Below are 21,676 nucleotides of genomic sequence, written 5' to 3'. Positions count from 1 at the left end.
GGAGGAGCGCTGGGTGGCAACGACAACAACAACAACAGGGCGCGCTGCTGTCCCGTTAGCATCGCAACGTCCTCTGCTCCATGTCGTTTAACCCTGCCGGGCGACTACAGCCGTCCTCGCCGCCCGTCCAGTCCAGTCCCGTCGCGTCCCGAGGCCCACCGTGATGGCCGATGAGGACCCCCAGCAGCATCCGCCAGACCGCGGGGCGGGGAGCCTGCCCGGCCTGCTCCCCGGGCTGCAGGGCGCTGAGGCCAGCGCTCTGCAGCTCCGGATCAAGAACTCCATCTGGTGAGGAGGTGTTCTCATACTGCTTTGCATGATTTGATGCTTGAAGGGAGAATTGCTCTCCGGTCACCAAATTCACACTGTGATTGGTCCTTGTTTGTCATGCTTGGGGGTAGTTTCCTCATCTTCCCTCGCCCACCTTATCTTAATGATAAGTGACAGTGGCTGAATAAAAGCAGCAATTGCACAGTGTAAGAATATATACTCTGTTACAAGTAAAAGCCCTGACTGCGTAATATAAGATAGCCTACATAAGTTTGTCTGTATTCACAATGTGCAGCATAAAAACTACTTTTCAAAGAACTTCTGCCAAAAAGTGGCCTCTTTTGAGTATTATATTATTATTTAAGTAACTAGGATATTGTTGTGGTTCCTCTTGTAGTTTATTTTATACAATATTCTATATTGTATGTGTTTTACATGTAAAATATTACTGCAGATTTCAAATAACCCTGGAGTAAAAAGTACGCTAATTTCACACTTAAATACAGCTAAATAGAATTTACTCAAGTAGGACCTTTACTTTATAAAATACTTGGAGTTGGTATACGAGTAAAAGTACTTTATGGCATCCCATAACTGTGTTTAGCTCAGTAAAGGTAACAATGCAACAGTGTAACTACTCCCAGTTAAATTTAATTCAAGTGTTCTTGAAATAACAACCTACTTCTTGTGTACGGCACAATGGTCCCTGTCAGAGTAATGTGGAGCATATTATACTGAGATGTGATACATTAACATATAAACTGCATTTTCATGTTATATTTGGTCAAAATTGAGCTCATTTTATAAATCAGTATCTCATATTTTATAAGTTGATTATATATTTTTTGCAGAAAACAGTATTCTGTAAAGTAATTTTAGATAAACATAATTGAGTAAATATTTTTGTACCAGAGGCAGTAAAGTAGAAGTCACATTCAAGTGAAGAATTCAAGCAAATCACACGTTTTTCAAAGTTGCACTGGAGTAAATGTTTTTAGTTACATTCCACCGCTGTCATTAGTTACTAATATTTATTGATCTGAGGTTTCAAAGCTGGGAGTCCAGAGCATCAGCATTTCAACTGGTGATGTCTTCAGGTAGTTTGGCATTCAGACGGAGGTGTGACCGACTGTGTGGGCTTGAAGATGTGCTGCACAGTCTGCTGTTCAACCTTCAAGAGGGCCGTTCAGATGAACCGTTGTATTAAAGAAATATGAAAGACTTACATTTCCGGTCAGGTCTTTATTTTAAGAAGTAAGATGTAGGCTGATAAGCTATGAAGGTCCTCTTTTTGATAAAAAAAAAAAGGATTTTTAGCAACATATCAAGTGTGTATATGCAAACACTTGAGGCAGGAAGCATGAGGTTTTGCGTGGTGTCAGCGAATATCAGAGACGGGTCCAATTCATTACATAAACCTTAATCGGTGTCCGTTTCCGGTGAATAACAGTCCAATTTCCCCCTTCTCTTTCTGTACATGAAGGAATGACTGTTTTTTTAAGGGTCAAATGTTGACATGGATAGTAGTGCAATCTAACAAATCATGCTTCTTTAACATATCTGTGTACCTCTCCACAAAAATATTAGACTTCTTACACCACTTTGTTTATTTGATAGCTATAGTGACTGATTATGCTGCAGATTAAGGTTTTACATTCAAAAGATTTGATCAGCTTAAAAATGGGATGATGCTTGACAGCACATTAAACTACCCAGCAGTACATACAATACTTCAAACAGCTACAACAGAAAAATGCTGCTTGGGCTTAAATGCACCAGTACTGATAATCTTCTATTGTTTTGAATAATAATACAAATCTAATCGGGCTATTCTGTTTCCATAATTCTATGTTCTTTTACTCAAAGGACATTTTGAATGCTGCGTTTTTACTTATAGAGTATTCGAGAGTATTGTCACTTTTACTTCAGTAAAGACAAAACCTGTGGCCATGGGGAGTTGCCTGTAGTCAGATGAAGAGCTCATTATAATGCAGCATTGGTTTCTGCTTGTGATTTCGAGTCTCTGTCTGCTTTGGGACGAGAGAGAGAGACAAGTGTTTGTGTTTAGCTATGATATATGAGAAAAAATACCCACAGTAATTTCTTTGACTACTGGTAGTGTACTTTATCTATGGTTGCTGTTACTTGAGGCCATATTCTGACCTATTATTTTTGAATGAACTCGTGTACTATCATTTAAATATCAAACAGCCATGAAATGTCAAAATGCTGAAGGACCGTGAAGCACAACAGTTCAGAGTTCACATGTCTGCAGGGAATACCTCAACAGAAACATGTCACTGTGTTACTGCCAGTTTATCAATCGCATATTGGGATATTGAACAACCTTTAAGAGGATTAGAGCATTAATATTGAAGTTTCCCTCAGTGACCTGCTGCGGGGTTCATGGTAGAATGACACCGTCTGGGTCAGCAAGTACATTTGCAACGTTCATATGAAGGGACAGTAACATGCCGCTGTGGCGCGAAGACTTCCTGCTCTGAGACTGCCCGTGTACGTTTGTGTTGAGATTTAAAGGACGTCTTGTATCAGTTCTTTATTCTCTAATCGAAGTTCTTGCAAAATATTGCATCAGGTGTCATTTGTTTTACCTGCCAAGTCTGCCTCACAACCAGCTTAATGATGGCCTTTCAGCACCGGGAAATCCCTTCCCCCCAGTAACAGTGAATTAAAGTGAACTGTTCCTGTCATGGCTTAGAGCGTCTCCTGAGTCCGGCCTGCCCAGTGTCGTCAAGAGTCTTTAAATGTGACTTATCTTCTGTCTGACCGTCAACAACAGCCTGGCCTGATTACAAATTACACCTGTAGAAGTTATTCATGTACCTGCTCAGACTGTTTGCAGTGGCTCTTTCACGCCATCGAAATACTTTTTGGGCTCCTGTTAATTTCTCTGCAGCTTTTACCAGAACAATGACTGTTGGACACTTTGACTGTAGAACGTATACAGTAGGTATGAGTCTGTGGATAACCACGAGAAGCACGTGGAAGCATTTGGGAACACTTTTAAAGGAATAAAGTCTTCTCCTTTTCGTAAAATTAAACATAACGGCAAAAAACATCAGTAAAAGATAGAAGTCCGATCTTTAATCAGATTCTTCCTTTGACATTAAATCCAGATGGGATGAAACAGACGACCAGCAGATCTCCTCAGTGACTGCAGTGAATTTCTGGTGTCTGAACGATAAGACGTTCTCCGTCCTGAACAATGTTCACACAGTGCCTGTCTCTGTCTCTCTCTTTACATATGACAACATGTGTTCCTGGTGGTGGGATACATGACCTGTGAGATGCTGAAGGGAGGGTCGTCTCATACCAAACATTCCTCCGCTTTATAAATAAATACTCTTTAGACCCAAGTGCTCATGTTACACCAGCTTCATACTAATTTATACTTTGTCTCTATTTTGCAGCAAATCTGTTCAATCAAAAGTGGAAAACATTCTGGTGAGTATTCTTTGCATGTTTTTGATCTATGAATATCAGCTAAACCTTTTTATTTAGCTGACATCGGTTTAAATAGTGTCAATATTTTTATTAGTGGTTGCAGCATTTTTACCAGAAGCGGTGTTATTTTTGATGGTTTAATTTTATCCATTATAATATAAAAAAAAATGGCAATAGATTTGTCAGCAACAGATTTTTAGATCAACCTATAGAGGGCGCATCCTATCCCAGACAGCTGGACTCAGTAATGTGACATCTGCTGGATGGTCAGCTCAACAAAGTCAATTATGAGTGTTTTTATTTTTATGCCTGCGCGCCAGTGACAGCCGTGACTGAGGCATTATTTTTGGGGTTGTCATCCGTCCGTCCCATTCTTGTGAACACGATATCTCAGGAGGGCAAGTGTGGCACAAACATTCACTTAGACGGAAGGATAGGTCAAAGGTCACTGTGACCTAACAACATATGTTTGTGGCCATAGCTCAAGAATTTGTTTGCCAGTTATGACAAACTTTCACACAAATGTCTAATTGGATAAAATGATGAAGTGATGGCATTTTATATCCAAAAGGTTAAAGGTCAACTTTACTGTGATGTCGTAACGTTCTGCATAAACACTTTTCTGTCCATTATTCAATGTCATAACTCAGGAACAGAAGGTGAGAGAGTGACCATATTTCACATTTGGTCAGATACTGAATTGAATAATCTTGGTTGTCCACCTTGAAACTGTGGTGATTGTGTAAATCTTAAGATGTGTGTCAAGCATCCACATTTGACAATTATTAGTTTCTCTGCAGCAATACCATATTTGAAGCGTTTTCTACTGTCATGGTGACAACTTTGTGATCTATCAGAATCAGCTTTATTGATCAACGATGTAAAAACATACAAGGAATTGAACTCAGTATTTTTGTTTCCCTCAATGAATTTACACACTAATGCAGCAAACATCCAGCAGAACAGGTGCTTAACAAAGCCAAATAAAATCAGCTTTATTTATATATCCTTATAAAACAAATCTTGAATGTGAACTGCTACTTGACTACTTGGTGGAGGCGCAAAACTGCGAGGCGGTAATTCTAGTTCATGTTTAAAACATAAAGGTTAAATATTTGTAAAACCTCCCCAGTGCCTGGAGGAGTAATTTATATGCAGGATGTCAGCAAAATGTGAAGTTAGTGAATGGAGCAGCGTGTTCAAGACAGAGATACTGATGTGCAGTCAGCCTCTCTGAATGCTGACAACAAGGGATTAACCTGTGACTGCAGACTCATGAATAGGTCAAACATGCTTTCAGTAGACCAGCATCATCTTGACGAATGGAGTTTGAATCAGCAGGTTGATCCCCCTAAAGGCCAGTATTCAAATTTAGAAATAAAAAATGGTACCAAATTATCTCTGGACAAGATTTGAGGTTGAGGGCTTCTTTGGTTTATGCTAAACATTGCAATATTTATTAAACCTCACAGTAGGAGAATGTTCGACAGAAGAACAGCAGATATTATAACAAGTTTTTGTTAGGCAGTAAGATAATTCAAAGCATGTCCTGAGAATGATGCTAAAACAAATGTTTGTGTGGCAAATCACTGTTGAAAGTCCTGTTTATGGAGATGTAGCCGACATGTTAAATTACAGAGATTAATATTGAGTTTTCTGCTCGGTTCATGGTGAACGTCTAACGTTGTTAGAGTGTGCTGTTGTAGATACCATTTAACTCCACAGAACACCCCAGTGTACTGTTTTTTCAGCTTTATTCAGAGAAACCGACAATGAAACACATTCAGTGTGGAGCCAAAGCCTGTAGAAGTTGGCCAGGACTCGAGGATCCTGTATGTAATACTTTCACAGAAAGAAAGCAAAAAAATCTCATCACACCCTCTGTTGACTCTCATCCATCACTCTCTCTGCACTGTTAATTCATGATTCAGATTAAATAGTCCAGTGTTCATCAGCAACTCTTTAATCTTTTGGTCATGAATACCAAACTCTTTCTGACCAATGTGATCCTGAGTGATAAAGAGCCTCTTATTCTTCTTCCAATTTGCTTCTGCTAGGACGATCCTAAAGTACTCACAACTTTAAACTGGATGTTGGAAACAGCGCAGCTCCAATGACAGTTAACAAAAATATATATCCAGTTAATTACAGATCTGTATAGGAAATGGTCGGTGGATTTTGTTGCCTTTGGATGGAGACAGTCCAACTGTTTCCTCCTGTTTCCTGCCTTTATGCAGGTCTCAGCTAACCAGGTGCTGGTTTCAGACCTATATGTAACAGATAGATAGATACGGTGTCGTCAGGCTCCTTTAACACTGGATATACGCAGCATGTGGACAGCTCAGCCTTGGCTCTGTGATGGTTTCAACGATTGTTGGAAACATTTCTGATTTTTCATGTTTTGGCAGCTTTAATACAGCAACTCATTCAAATGTTCTTTGGCTGTAGAATACGACAGCTTTTAGTTGCTTCAAACATTCTATCATCACTAACTTTTAATGTCAGTATAGCCAATCTCACCTTTATTCCTGTTTAATTTGTCTGACAATGTTTTTTGAATGAGAATTTTATCTGCAGCTCAGCAGTGTGACAGCATCGCAAAAAATGAATCAAATCATTTGCAAGTGAATGCCGAAATTTATAAGTAAATTTCACATTTCAGAGACCTGAGAAGCTCCCCGAGCAAAAATAGACCTGGCACAGAAATAAAGTGGAGCCACATGTGAGACACTCTGGATATGGACCTGGTGGATGACGCTGTTTTCGCAGGTCATAACTCTCTGCTTTTCAAGCAAATAATCAGAGTTATTAAAATGTTGAAATGTTTCTTTAAATGTGGTTGTTGCAAATTATGTCTGTGCCATCTTTTGGACCAACTAGTAATGGTTTCTGCACAAAGATTGTGACTTACATGTTACCAATTATGCAGCATTAGCACAGATATCAACTCTGTGATAAGGTTAAATTTGCTTTTAAAATTAGAGCATCTGAGCAACAACAAATCAAAATCACTGCTTCAGATGACAAAAACATCTACTTTATATAAAGCTACACAAAATAACAAACTGTCTGCAGGTTAAGTATTAACCACAGGGGTCTGGTAATATTTAGTTTCAAGTTTTAAAGTGAGTTAAAGTAGAAAAAGCAGCTCACTGAGCAGAGCTGGTGACACAGAAACATTCAGACACTGGCAGTCCAAGTCAGCACAGGAGGAAGTGAGTCACACTGAAAAGGCCAACGATCTCCTCTGAATGATACACAGCAACATTTTAGTGGGATTGAATTTTAAATGGAGCACAGATTAAACTAATTACCCTCTTTGTTTGCCCTTTTTAAAAATGACAGCTCTCAGGAGAAATATGTGTATTTATCTCCCCAAAACCTTCATGGCTGCTGCCCAGTGTCTGTTACCTTCAGCCATGCAATTCACTAACAACAAAGATGTTAATCATTCTCACTGAACCATTTAAAAGGTGAAAGCATGTGTGTTGTGAGTGGGTGGATGCGCATCTGTACACTCTCCGTGCAGTGAACTGTCCTCGGGAGAAAGGATTGTAGTTCACCGTAGTGTCCCTGTCCTGCAGAAGTCTGTTTGCCGCCAGTTTTACATCAGATGTGTGCTCATGGTTGTGTGTTGACCGTACAAATACATGAATGCAGTGTGCTTCTGTTTCCTACCTCTACACTGCCAGGCATAAAGTCAGGATAAAACTTTAATCTCGTCAAATCATCAAACATTTTTCCACCCATGTGCCTTCTGGCAAAATTTTATTTTTCAAGAGAGACTGTTTCTCTTTTGACGTAACTGTGACTGGAGAAGAACACATCCAGCAGTTGTATCTCTAATCTTTTTCTTATTTGTGTATGATAATAATTCTTTATCTTTTGGTTCGGGTGTGTGGGTCAAACAAAACAAGAAATGTGAATAGTTAAAACTTTGGTTTGAGGACATTTTAAGGGCCAGTTTTTACTATTTTACGACATTTTTAAAACAGAAAATTTTGAGAATAATCTGCAGATTAATTAGTAATAAAAACTGTCTTCAGTTGTAGCCCTAAAATGCAGATAAACTGTTGAACCCTGTGAATGGAAACTAACAGTTACCTAAAACGCACAAGGAAGCATTCAGTCTTATTAATATCCTTCACTATTACGAACCATCCAGTCTGTAGGTGACAGGACAACCTCTGATTTTAAATCCAGGCAGATAGTTACTTCATGCTGATAGTCATGAAGGCAAAATATTAAAACTGCCTGCTTTTGTCTTTGCCTTTTTATTTCTACAGCAAGATGTCGAGAAGTTCTCCGACATCGAAAAACTCTACCTCTACCTTAAGTTGCCTTCTGGTCCCAGCTGTACTGCTGAGAAAAGGTAAGAATACACCTGCTCTCTGCAAGTGTTTATACAGTCAGTGAAATATTTATGAAACAGGAAACCGCTGAAATTATTAAGAAAGTTTATTATGTGAAGGATACAGAAGCTCAAAAATGATTACACCCACGCAGCCTCGATGAGCTTTGGTAAGGCCCTTTTCTCAGTGACTCAAGCCAGCGAACTGCTGTATCATATGCTTTGTCATTTGTTGATCAATGAATGACCTGCATCTTTTCTCAGTGACCAGAGCGCCCTGTCATCGAGTCGCACACAGCAGATGCATGCGTTCAGCTGGATTCGCAATCATTTAGAGGAATACCCGGAGACCTCTCTTCCCAAGCAGGAGGTCTACGATGAATACAAGTAAGTATAAACCAGGATTGACGTTTCTGCACATAAATTCAGTTTTTTTTATGAGCAAAAGTGTTTTTGTTACTACCAAAACTAGCTTAGACTGGTTACGCTGGGGGTTCCAATTAAACATGTACAAATACATAACACACTATCTCAAACACCGATTAAATCAGACTGTTTTCCATTAAGTTTAAAGTCATCATTTGAGTTCATCATTTGTCTCGATAACAGCTTCTAGTGTTTGAGCTCCATTCCTACTCTAAATTACTGGAGGCTAAAGCATCAGTATAAATAGATGCTGCAGGCATGAGAATCACAGAGCAGCATGTGTTGGTAATATTAGAATGGAAAGTCTGAGACAGTCATTGAAATGCTCTGGCAGGGTTATGTAACTGTCTTTTTAACGCTACTAGAACAGAAATACAGCCCCCTCCAGAAGTGTTGGCGCCTTCGGTGCAGACAGGTGAAAAGGCTTTAAAGACACGCTCATAGCGGGCGGTACTTTTCTGCAATGAAACAATCACAATGGTCACAAACTTTAGTGTAGACACTGAAGTCTCTCTTTGGGGTTTGTTTAATCACACACGCACGCACGCACGCACGCACACACACACACACACACACACACACACACACACACACACACACACACAGAGATATGTTTCTAAACTAGAGTAAAGGAAGTCAGATTTACTATACCTGATGAGTAAACTGAGTAAAACTTTGTATCAAAGAGTTCAATGAAGCTTCAGGACAACTCATGCTTACAAATCAGTTGTTGAACACAAGAATGATTTATACAAGTGTTGTCATGACATGAAGGTTGCCTGCAGGTTTTTTTTTACTTCTAGTAGCGCCACGGAGCAGTTTGCTCGCACGCGGCTGACGCACAGTCCTGCCAATAGTTTCACACCGCTCCACGGAGCCACAGCCGGTGCTAACGTGCTAAAAGACACACAGCAATGTGCCAACAAAGGCAGGGCCAAGCTCGACTGCCGATATTAAACATGGATGTAAACATGGCTGGATTTAAAACACAACTTTAGTTTGTATAAACTCCGCAGGGTGTCTTTAATTTACATCTGAAATAACTCGACAAGTACTTGCATACATACACAAGTCTGTATGGTGCATAGACTGAATATATATGATAAAGGGCACTTTATATGAGTTATAAATGGGGATGAATCACATTACATGAGCAGTACAAGAGTGTCAGACATGGATGTCAGTTTAATTTGGATGTTTCCCATTTTATCTTTTTACACATCAAGCAGTTACGGAGCCACGTTGTCACTCATTTGGAGTCGTGTTTCAGACCTCCCGATGAATTTAACTCAAATATTCACACTCTTTTAGCTCTTTTGGTCTCTACCAACTCCCAAAAATAATATCTGGCTGTTAAGCTGCTAAATACTGCGCTGGTTGTGAGCCATAAAAGCAAAACAATGAGCTGAAAGGTGCTAAAATGCTGTGCTGAGGGAAATCAGGTCATAATTCCGTTCATCACTACAATTTATGATTGACATTATATAAGTAACCTTATCCAGTGCTAATATAAAATATTGGAACAGCTTGAATTATTCCAATGAGTTTTATTACAAAATGTTTATCAGGGATGCAAACACAAAATAATACATCAGAAAATAATCTGTTGATCTGACTTTGAGTCATGATTCAAGGCATATACTGCTGATGTTTTGTTAATTAATATTATTAATTTTTGTTTATGTGTTTCAGGAGTTTCTGTGACAATCTTAACTACCACCCGCTGAGTGCTGCAGATTTTGGAAAGATGATGAAAAATGTCTTCCCGAACATGAAGGCACGTCGACTTGGCATGAGAGGAAAATCGAAATATCCTTTACTGGAATGGATTGTAACAGTCTGGCCTCTGTCTCTGGTCACAGACCATCTGCTGCTGCAGTTCATAAGCTCTCTAAATATAGACGTGAAATGAAATAAAGTCCCCCTCTGCCTCTGAAGCAGAAGCATAATACAGGGGAGTCACTGTGATCTTGACCTTCACGGCACATTCATGTTTTTTCTGTTCATCTCATGACGTCAAAGTGAACAACTTGGTTTATGTTTATGACCTTCACTCAGGTTAAAAGCATTATCATCGTGTAAGGTGGGGTCACAGCTCTTAAATTGAATGTCATTTGGTAGAAAAACAACATGTTTGCCTGTTGCAGGGAGTTTGCTATAAAATAATTTTAGCAAACTACTTATTCATCTGCACTTACATTATAAGCACGATTTTAAAATAATATAGAGAATAATTGATTGTGTATCAACATGTAGAAAACAAGCAAAAGCTGAGAAGTGTTTAAATTAGTCTAAAGACATATAGATTAATTTCTTGCAGTGTATAGACTTAGTTTTTCTACTATTCTATCTGACTCATATAATGAAGGGTTTATCTATCAGCTTGTTAAATAACTGACAGTAGTTACCCGTAAAGGCGAATTTGAAGGTGCTTTAAGCATTACTATGTAAATTTAATAAAGAATTGTCATGACATTAGATAATTTACAATGTAACTCGTGCCATTTTTACATGATCTTATTGGGATAACAAATATGGGCATGAAGAGTGTAATTTTCCACTTTTCTATCATTCATTTTTTACATTGAAAATTTTGCTGATAATGTTACACATCATCCATATTTTCCATTGTTTTTTTTAATTTGTTTTTTATCTTAACACTGATTTACATATTGCTACAGTGGACTGAGGAAGAGACCCTTTGTTCACATGCCATCTTTACCCATTCTGGATCTCCAAAAAACAGGGGATACAGTAAGCACGTTTACATCTTTCTTATTAATATTTCAGAGTATTTTCTTTATATTCTGCCTACGTTTTAATCGCTTTCATGTCATGCACTGTGCTGTAAATATAACCACGTATCTACTGTGTGCAGCACCAGTATGATACACTGGAGTCGCCGAGCCAGCTGTGCGGGATCAAGGAGGAGGTGCAGTTTGCAGCCTGTGATCTCGTGTGTGAGTGGGCCCAAAAAGTGCTGAAACGCCAGTTTGATGCTGTAGAAGACTTGGCTCGCTTCCTAATCGACAGCCATTATATCAGCAACAAGTCTTTGGCAGCTCTCACCATCATGACCGGCACAGCAACAGGTAACACTGGCTTTGAGAGGTTGACAGTGACATCAGGTGGCAGCTGCCTGTTCCTGCACTTAGAGCCATCATCTGTTTATTGAGGTTTTGCATTTAAATTGGATTAATCACGTAAGTCCAGCCTATATATACATATAATTAGTGGTGAAAAGGTTCAGATCCTAAATACACAATCTTTCTTATATTGTTTGTTTTAATGAAATATTTTATATTTTTACTAATATTTTTTTGGCGTGGTGGGAAATAATTTTTTGAATTAAATGAAATGTTACAAGGGGCTACAACTAGACACTGCTTTTTTGGGAGAGGCACTGCTGGTTTAATCCTTAAGAATGTGTTGTATTTTGTGAGCTGCTCATATAACATTTTCACGTCAAAAGTAACTCAATAAATGTGGTGGAGTAAAAGTGCAATAATTCCCTGTAAGTGTATTTAGTGAAGTAAAAGTATGTTGTAAGTTGTACTCGAGGCCATTACTGCATATCATATTTTTATTACATTAGTAATTGATATGGAAATGAATTCATTTGCTTGCTTTCTTCAGAGGTCAAAACTCCTCAGACCGTCTCAGCCTTTGCTCACACTGCGGAGGCTCACTCCTTCCAGCCCCACGTGACAAACATGTCGTCACCGTCTGTCGATGCAAAGCAGCAGCTTCAGAGGAAGATCCAGAGGAAGCAGCAGGAGCAGAAGCTGCACTCTCCTTTACCCGGAGAGGTACAAACCAAGAGGGCAGACGACAGTGTGCCTTGTGGCAGCCCCGCCCCTCCGTCACCTCAGCCGACCATAGGCATTGTGGTCACTGCCATCCCGAGCCCCATCACGGTGAGAGAACAGGACTCCCAGTATAGATCACATTATTGACCTTATTCAACCCCCCTGAGAGAAAAACAATCCAGACTCATGTGAAATTAGAGTTGAAATGGCACTTGATATAATTTTGGTAAAGGGAAAATTTGCTAGTTTTGATGTGGATGGTCAATGTTGTCCATGTGTGCCATATTGAGTGAGAAAGCGGTAGGTGTGTAGTTTTCTGGTTGTAGAGCCGTGCTAGCAGTGCACTCAACCAAACAACACAAAAATGCAGCCAGACAATATCATTTTTAGTGAAACAGCAAAAAAGGAGGTTTTTCATCAGCAAGCTACTACTACTGATCATATACTGTAATGTTAACAGCTATTGTAAACACAACCAACACGACGTGCCTGAGAAAACTGCTTGTCCGATGTTCCGTTTATAGCCTTCTTTGTTGGGCAAAACAGAGCGCTACACACTCAGTGGTCATTTCGGTATCCAGCAAACCTCTATCCAAGTGACAAGAAAGCTTTCATGCACAATAACAAACACACGGCTCTCAGTCAGCATCAACGGTAGCGTCCAACAATCACTGACCTCTGAAATTCAGCAGCAGCAGAATGATTCCGTTTCTGATGTTATCGGAGGGCCATTTAAGCAAAAGCTGTTTGCTCCCTCCAGCTCAGTTTCTGGAGGGTCATCACCAGCTGTATCCGCCTGCACGGCTAATGGGGCTAATGCAGCTGCAGCCTCGGCCTCTCTTCATTTCTTCTGCTGTTTAGTTTGGATCAACTATGTCTGAATATCCAAGTCACCCAAAACACTGGAAAATGTATCCTCGTCCATAACAACCTCTGCACTCGTATTTTGGGATGACATTTTCACTGTTGGAAATATAACTTGTTGCATTACAAGCGAGGAAACAAGGTTTTGTTTCTATTTGTTTTTGAGCAGCATCCAGGTCGCACCCTCTGGCTTGTAGATCTTTCAGGCACCAACTATGTTACTGCACCTGTCAAATGACGGCGCTGGTGCCAGAAGAAAAACAGATTTGGAAGCTGCTTCCCAGACAAACAGAATTTATTGAGGGAATTTATTGTTTCAATTTCACAAGTTAGAAATTAAAGAGGCAAAAGCAGGTTCACAGATTTATTTGTGGTAATATAACTGGGTAGCAACAGTACTCTGCTAATTGTTAAAATGTATTTTTTACTCTGTAGGTACAGAGGAGCAGACAGCTGATGTCCCCAAGTCCAGTGGGAACAGTGGAGGGCAAAGTCCTGCCTATTAACTTCCAAATGGTGACCCAGCCAGCAAAACAGAGCCCCAAAACCACCCAAAATATTCTACCTGCTCCAGTGGGGGAACGCACAGCTCGACAGCGCTACACTCAAATCCTGCCCAAACCTTTAGCCACCACTGCCATCACCCTGTGCTCGCCCTCCGCCATGATCATCGGCAACAGCCCCATTAAGACTGTGATGACTACATGTCCGGTCAGTCTGGTGAAGATGACTGCCATATCACTTGCACCCAACAGCAGTGAAACCACCACATCCCTTACAAACAGCATACTGCGGCCGGCGTCTGCAGGCATCACTTCTGCAGTCGCAGAGGGCATCAGCTCCGATCAAAGCATGAGGTGTTCCTCTGCGGTCCCTATTCTTGCCCCGGTGGCGAGGCCCGGGCAGAGTACTAACACTCAGAACATTGATGTTGAAATGGAAATTGAAGCTATACATCAACACAGCCAAATGCAGAATCCCAGCATTCAAGTTTTGACTCAAGGAGCATTCGCAAACAGAGCCATAGGGGCTATGCAGAGGGCTGCCAGTGTGCCCATACCTCAAACTAAAGGCTTCTTGGGTTTGGAGGAAACATCCAGCACTAAATGCAATGGGAAGTCCTCATCGAGCACCAGAACTGTGGCAACATTTGAAAGCAGCAATAATAGCGCTAATAATGCAAGCACTTTGTACATAACTCCCTCCATTCAGAATACCAGCGGTGCTTCTTTACTGAACACCAGCAGAGCATCTTTGTTTGGGGAAAACAGCCAAGCAAAAGAAGGTTTCTTGTCCTCTAAGAACCTCAGGAAACGGTCAGGCCTCAGTCCTGACCTCAGTCCAGACCTCTCGCCAGTGAAAAAGGTTTTTATGCCCCAGCAGTCAGTGGAGGGTGCAGCCGGTCTTGGATATGGCATCAGAAATGCAGTTGGTACTGTCTACAGACCAGGTGCTCCGACTAGACCTGAAAGTGCACCAGCCACCAGGGAGGTAGAGATGAAAATGAGCTCTGTCTTGTCCACTCAAGGTCCTGCACTCTGCTCTTCTGCTGTCAGATCCAGTGGCTTTTACTCTGTTGCCAAAAAGCAAAGCTCAATGCAGAGGAAAAACACTTCCAATGTTATGGAAACTGTCGGTCACGCATTACTAGAACAACAGCAGGGGCACACAATGGCTAACACGCATGCCATATCTAATAACCCGAGTTTTCAGAAACTTTCAGGTGTAAGTTCAAACTCAACCACAGGGAGCCTGGAAGGAGCTCAGCATCAGAGCTATGCTCACTCCAATTCTGCTTCTGCAGCCTTAGAGTTTTTGAATCAAGTTTCATCGTCCAGTCAGCTCTCCATGCAGACAGATATGGGCTACTTCCCCTTCGATGACGATGTGACTCAGGACAGCATTGTGGAGGAGCTGGTGCAGATGGAGGAGCAGATGAAATTTAACAACCTGAAGGAGTTTAGAGACTGTGTCACACTGCAAGGTCAACAGACCATGATGCTCGACAACATCACGTCCACCAATCAGACCATGACTGCTTTCTATCATGCTGCCAACAGCGGCAGCAACCCAATCCAAACTCCAACACCCACGCCCACACCAACGTCAGAAATGATGGGAGGAGCCCACAGCCTGACCGGAGAGAGCCCCTGCTCCCACATTGCCTCCACCACCCCAGTGGACAGCTCTCTGGGAAGCAGTCGTCACACCCCAGTCGGGACTCCGCACTCCAACTGCAGCAGCACTGTTCCTCCCAGTCCAGTCGAGTGCAGGAACCCGTTTGCATTCACACCCATCAACTCCAGCATCACTGGTTTCCATGACGGCAGCACCTTCTCAAGCAGTCCCGTCAAGCCCATGCAGAGGCCGATGGCCACCCACCCAGACAAGGCCAGGCTGGAGTGGATGAACAACAGCTACAACAACAGCAGTGGAAGCGTGAACAAGTCAAACAGTGGCATCCTCCCCGGCTATCAAGGCCTAATTGACGACCACTTTCAAAAACCTCATGCCTTCGCCATTCCTCATGCGCGGCACCATGACCCCCATTTTGGCCGCTTGACTCCCATCTCACCTGTGCAGCAGCAGGTAGCGAACATGGCGAACCTCACCAAGCAGGAGGGCTTCGCTGTGCCTGCGCCTCTGGATAATAATAAAACCACCAACACATCCACTGCAACCTTCCGATGTCGCAGTGTCAGCCCTGCTGTGCATCAGAGAAATTTGGGTGTTAACACAGGAAACGGTACCCTTCCCACCATCTCACGCTCAGTGGTGTCTCCCTTTAATTCTCCTGTCACGCCTGAGATGTTAAATATCTTTGCAAGCAACCAGACGAATCTCGGGGTGAGCAGCATGGCTCAGAGGAGCCGCTCTGTGCCGCTCAACATCATGATGCAAACCGAGGTCCTGCCCTCACCAGGCCAACACTGCAGCAGCAAAAACATCACCAGTGTCCTCCTGAGCAAGCTGGACAGGGACCACGATGACAACGTGCGGGGTGTGGGCTTCAACAATTTGCCCTCCACCTACACTGCACGTATGAATCTCACCCAGATCCTCGACTCCAACCCCAGCCTCTCCTGCACTGACAACCACCTCAGTCTGATGACCTCTGACTCCACCAGCACATGCAAGATGCAGAGGCCAGATTACCTCATAGAAAATGCTATTAATGAACAAATGATTCTCTCAGCAGGTGACAGCCAAGTACAATCAGCCTCTGAAGAGCAGGCCCAGTCTCTGATGTTAGCTTTGAGCTCTCAGCAGCACCAAGAAGAGCTGCAGCAGCATCAGCAGCTCGATTTCAGCAGCACTCAAGACCTCCTAACGAACAACAGCCTTACTGCTGGCAGCCAGCTCATGGAAAAGGTGTCGGAGCTAACGACGGGCAGAGCCGATTTCCCCTGTGAAATCAGGATGACATCAGAGCTCTCCAGTAGCATCAATGACCTTAACGCATTGGACACCAACCTGCTGTTTGACCCCAATCAGCAGCACGGGCAGTATCAAAATGCCTCTGCTGAGGAGCTGGTGAGTGATCCGCTGTTTCAACAGATCACCAGCGAGACGGCACATTCAAGTGGACTCGACTGGTTGGAAAGTAAAGATCATCCAACTGTTGGGTTGATGGGCTAAAAGCAGAGCTTTGTTTTTTTTGGTCATGTTGAACATGTTAATTTGTGGTTGCTGGTTTTTTTTTTGTTTTTTTTTTCAGGCATTTACACTTTATATTGCAACATTGGACACATTGAGGTTTGTCCAGTTTAAGTGCCAGGCTATACTGAGATAATGCTGCAACATTGATTAAAATGCTGGTCATTTCCCTTTAATGAGAGAGCATCACCCCACGTTGTTTGATCAAGAGCATTTCCAACCAAGTAACTTCAACAAAAAAACAGAACCTAATCCCTAACCTACCATCTTTACATTTAATATTTCACTGAAGGTGTTCAGGTGGTAAAAATCAAAACGGAGCCATTGATTTCTCAGTGTAAATAAAAGTGGAAGATTATCATTAATAAGCCTTTCACAGTAATACTTATTTATATCATGGTGCTGCAGGCAAGGTGTGATTAAAGCATAAGGAACAAATTAACAAACTATATTAACTGCTTAACTAACAATATGCCAGAATATAAACATGTGTGTGCCACGTAGATTCACAATTTTTTTTTTTAAACTGAAAAACCTTGTAGGAACATGTACAAGTAAACACACACATCACACACACACAACGAATCAAATTCATCCATGTAAATCCATTTAATATATTCGGATGGCCATTATATATACATATATACACGAGTTGGCATGGAGCATACAGTATAACAAGATACATTTAAAATAACAACATATGAGCTATTTATCTAATTATAAATATAGTAGTGTCCTTAAATGATTACTTTGATTGAATACATGAAATATTTCTGTTAAAACGTGTAATATATGTCTTATGGTCATTTTAAAGTTTATGTTCACATTTTTATCATGTATTTGATGTCAGTAATATAATTTTGCCTCCTTATGCACATGTTTTTTTTTTTTTGTACAAATACGATTTTAGAAAGGTTTTACTGGTTTAATCATGATATAAAGCCGTAGAAGCCCGAATGAATCCCTTTAAATTACAAACAAAATATACATGCAATACAACAGTCCTGCAACGACGCCTCTAAGAATAACTTTAATTATGCACTGAGTAGTTGTTTGGTAGTTATGTCACAGAACATTGTGTAGGATTTGGGGATTTGGTGTAAATACAACATGAAGCAAGCAGCAAAAGATGAGGGCTCAACCACTCAACTACTATTAGGAATAAAAGCAAACATTTATGATACAACTATTTACTGAAGAATTAAACTAAATCCCTTGAATGGGAATTTCTTGCACTTTTAAAGTATAAATTGTAAAATTTCAATGAAATAAAACGATAGCCATTTTACTATGAAGGTTTATTGTGCAAACTATTCGTTTTCATCTGAAAACGGACAAAGTAGATGAAAGTGAAGGGAACTCAATAAACACTGATCATAATGCACTGACAATCTGGAATCCTTCTTTACTAAAGTACGCTGTGTTTGGTTGGGATGATAAGAAGTGATTTTACTGTTACTGATCAAACCTGACGGTCGAGCTTTACACTCATGCTGAGCATCGTGTAAAGACAAACACGGAGTCACAGGTGCTTCTGAGCCTTATGTCCATGCCAAAGATGTAACGTACGATTACGTGCACTACAATCGGGGGTGTCTAACATCCTGCGTGATGGACATACTGAGAATGAAGTGATACGAGGAAGAGAAAACATTTGCAGCACTGGAAGGATATTTGTTTCTAAAATCAGTCGATCGGGGTGATACTAAAGATTTCTTTGTTTACTATTGTTGATGCTTTTTGTAAACCCAACACGTACATAAAACCACTGTAATTTATTGATGAACTGATTGTCGTGTTAGCATTAAATCTCAGAGTGTATGACTGGTCGCACTAACTTGATTTGTTGTACAGATTGGGGGTGTGGCCAGTTGTCCCGTGCTTTTTGTTTGTTTGATTTAATACTATTTATTTACAGTTTGTTGTTTGTACAGAAGATGTAACCTTGCAAACCATATATACTTGTGTATTCACAATAATCTGACCTGCACTGATGCAATGTTTTGTAGCATATGTTTTAAGTGTCATATTGCAGCATATTACCGCGCATCATATACAGTACTTCTTTTTTTTTTTTCAACAGATCCAATATTTGATGGTGAATAATGACAAATAATGAGAAATTCTGAAGATTCAGCTCACTATTTAAAATCTTTCAGAACTGGATGTTGGCCGTAAATTGTTACTGGAAATATTTGCACATGTTTTAAAATGAGGAAATGAGAAATAAACGGTGTCATATTATTGGTTGGATCTTTCGCAAACGTCGTACATTGACGGTTTTACTCAGAACTTTCAGCTTCTGTAAATGCAGATTGTATCATTATCTAATTATTTGTGTTTCATTTAGTATTGAGCAACTTAGACAAACTTTTTTCATTTATATTGAGTTTTTAATGTTTTCTCAGTTTTGATGTTTAAGTGTGTGTCTCTGTGTTTATTAACACTGATGTTTGTTTCATGAAGATTTGACCCTTCCTCTTGTAAGTGGCTAAGAGCTGTAGAGCTGACCTCCACTGTAGTCATATTGCTGGGGTCTTTGTACACGGGATTGTTTTTCTTTTTTGCATTTTAGCAAGTGCTTTTATAAGGGGAAGTGCTTGTTGATACTGGTTTTTAAAGCCTTTTTAAAAGTAATAAACATTTTTAAGTATGTCACTGAAGTCGATGTTTCTTTTATATCTACATGAATGTAGAAAAAGCTTGTGGAGACTGTGGAATTACCTGCACAGGAAACATCTGCAACTGCACCTCTGGAGTATTTTATAAAGGGCCACTTTAGTAAGTACAACGTTTAATGAGAAGAACATATTCGATAACACATTGTTTTGGATTGCATTCCCTCTTTTTGTTTGGACAAACTCATTCACTGTAAACACTACAGGAACAGTCTTGAGTTTACGAAGCACCAAACTGAGACAGATTTACATCTCATTCCTGAAAATGTGTTTTCTATTACTTCACAGTATTTCCTCATTAATGGAGCGATTAAAAGAAATATTAATAATTATCTCTGTAAGAACCATTGTTATGTCAATATGATTAAACCATAATTTTGAAAATGTTGAGATTTCTGTTCCGGAAACTTACACAAACAAGGAGATTTTTAATTAGACAACACCTCAGTTGTATATTTAAACACCAAATTTCAGAAAACTTGAAGATCAAAAAATGACCACCATTATTATTTTTTTTACCTGATCTGTCTTTGCAGTAATAAAACATACATCTTTTTAAGAAAAAGTTCAACATTTATTTTTATGCATAGAAAGAAAAGCTACATAAATCTAATCAAGAAAGGTGCCTGGCCTGTTTTTCAGTGCAGATAAAAAGTAAAGAAATTAACAATTTTCACAAATTGGCTGAAACAGAAATGTTTCAGCTAATACAATCTAATATGTATAGTTTTTGCACTTAACATAAAAAAGATTAAAATGGTCCTTTTCCGTTTCTCAAAACCGAATAATAACAAGCCTGTGACTGTGGTGATTTGGAGAAATGAGAACATCCTTTCATAATAAAATGCTGTGCAAGTATCATGGTGTGAATGCCATGTGCTGACACAAACATTAGATCAAAGGCTATCAAAACGATTCTGTAATATCCTTAAAGGAGCAGTCGTACTTCTGCGGGTATTATTTCAACCTTCACTGTGTTTCAAACAAAGAAAAGATTTCTCAACAACAGCAGTCTGTGTGCCGAGTGTGAGGTGTAATAATGTTTAAACCTCTGGCTTTATGAAACCCAATCTCTCTCGTTTGTGCACCAGCACCAAACCACCATCCGTGTGCTCAGTGAAGCTGACTGACTGACGGCAGCCTGAAGCGTCTGTGCCCTTTTGTAACCAGCTTCTGTTCATGTTTCTTCAGACGTCCTCCTGCGTCCGAGCCAGAAGGCTGGCTGCACACACTGAATTGTGCCAAGCTTGACGAGACCGTCAGCGGGACGCATTTTCACTCTCAGGTTGTGATTCCCAACAGTGGTCCTGGTTTTCAGTCCTACCACAATATCTATGCTTTAACATCCTTTAAAATATCCTCTGTAATATACTTTGAATTACTTACATGCAACAATGTCTGTTTCTTAATGAGAAAACATCCTGTGTATATTTATATAGTCATTATTTTTTGCATTTTTTTTAAAAATTCTATTTGTATTTTTTGTATTTATCTTTTCGACCCATAAGCTGCTGTGAACATTTTATTCCACATAATACGATCATTGCCTTATATTACTGAATATGTTACTGCATAAGTCCACAAGAAGAATCTAGTTCTGTTTGCTTCCTACTGCTCACCAGATTTAGATTGTTTCCCCTAATAAATGTTCAAATGATCCAATATCTTACCAAAAATCAAACACTAGAGAAAAATTCAAAAAACTAAAAACAGATCTGTATGCAAGAACTTTTTTTCATCTTTCCTCTCCCAGTAATCATCTGAAAACCCGTCCACTTATTTTGGTGTCCTCATAAAACTGTAACCTGAAGTAGTTCAAAAAAGCTCCAATAGTAATTTGCAGTTTAAACACTGATGCTTCAGTATAAATAATCCAGTCATGCAAGAACATATCAGCCGGAGGGACCAAACCAGGATGCTACTTTAACTTTAACCACATTTTCCTGTTTGTTAATGTAGCGCCTTTAATTTACAGTGGTGTGAAAAAGTGTTTGCCCCCTTCCTGATTTCTTATTTTTTTGCATGTCCGTCACACTTAAATGTTTCAGATCATCAAACAAATTTAAATATTAGTCAAAGATAACACAAGTAAACACAAAATGCAGTTTTTAAATGAAGGTTTTTATTATTAAGGGAGAAAAACAATCCAAACCCAC

At 40.1% G+C, this 21,676-nt stretch overlaps 1 protein-coding gene across 1 annotated transcript; it reads left to right on the top strand.

Moving 5' to 3' along the window:
- Nucleotides 1–151: 151 nt before the first annotated feature.
- Nucleotides 152–19,497, top strand: LOC138212795 (DNA-binding protein RFX7-like). The gene is made up of 9 exons (XM_069173360.1): nt 152–288; nt 3,702–3,735; nt 8,022–8,107; nt 8,351–8,473; nt 10,205–10,321; nt 11,182–11,266; nt 11,391–11,604; nt 12,149–12,429; nt 13,621–19,497. The coding sequence occupies exons 1-9, from the start codon at nt 164–166 to the stop codon at nt 16,822–16,824; spliced, it is 4,269 nt and encodes a 1,422-aa protein (XP_069029461.1). The 5' UTR covers nt 152–163; the 3' UTR covers nt 16,825–19,497.
- Nucleotides 19,498–21,676: the final 2,179 nt, after the last annotated feature.

This window comes from Embiotoca jacksoni, unplaced genomic scaffold (assembly GCF_022577435.1).
Source record: "Embiotoca jacksoni isolate LCO1_2020_lvr unplaced genomic scaffold, fEmbJac1.0.p SCAF_6, whole genome shotgun sequence".
NCBI lineage: Eukaryota > Metazoa > Chordata > Actinopteri > Embiotocidae > Embiotoca > Embiotoca jacksoni.
This window is presented reverse-complemented; position numbering and strand designations above follow the sequence as displayed.

Excerpts from the sequence above, each read along its gene's own strand:
- LOC138212795 (XM_069173360.1), top strand. The coding sequence starts at position 164 with ATGGCCGATGAGGACCCCCAGCAGCATCCGCCAGACCGCGGGGCGGGG. Across the intron at positions 8,474-10,204 it reads GAGGTCTACGATGAATACAA|GAGTTTCTGTGACAATCTTA; the intron begins GTAAGTATAAAC and ends TATGTGTTTCAG. Across the intron at positions 12,430-13,620 it reads CCATCCCGAGCCCCATCACG|GTACAGAGGAGCAGACAGCT; the intron begins GTGAGAGAACAG and ends TTTACTCTGTAG.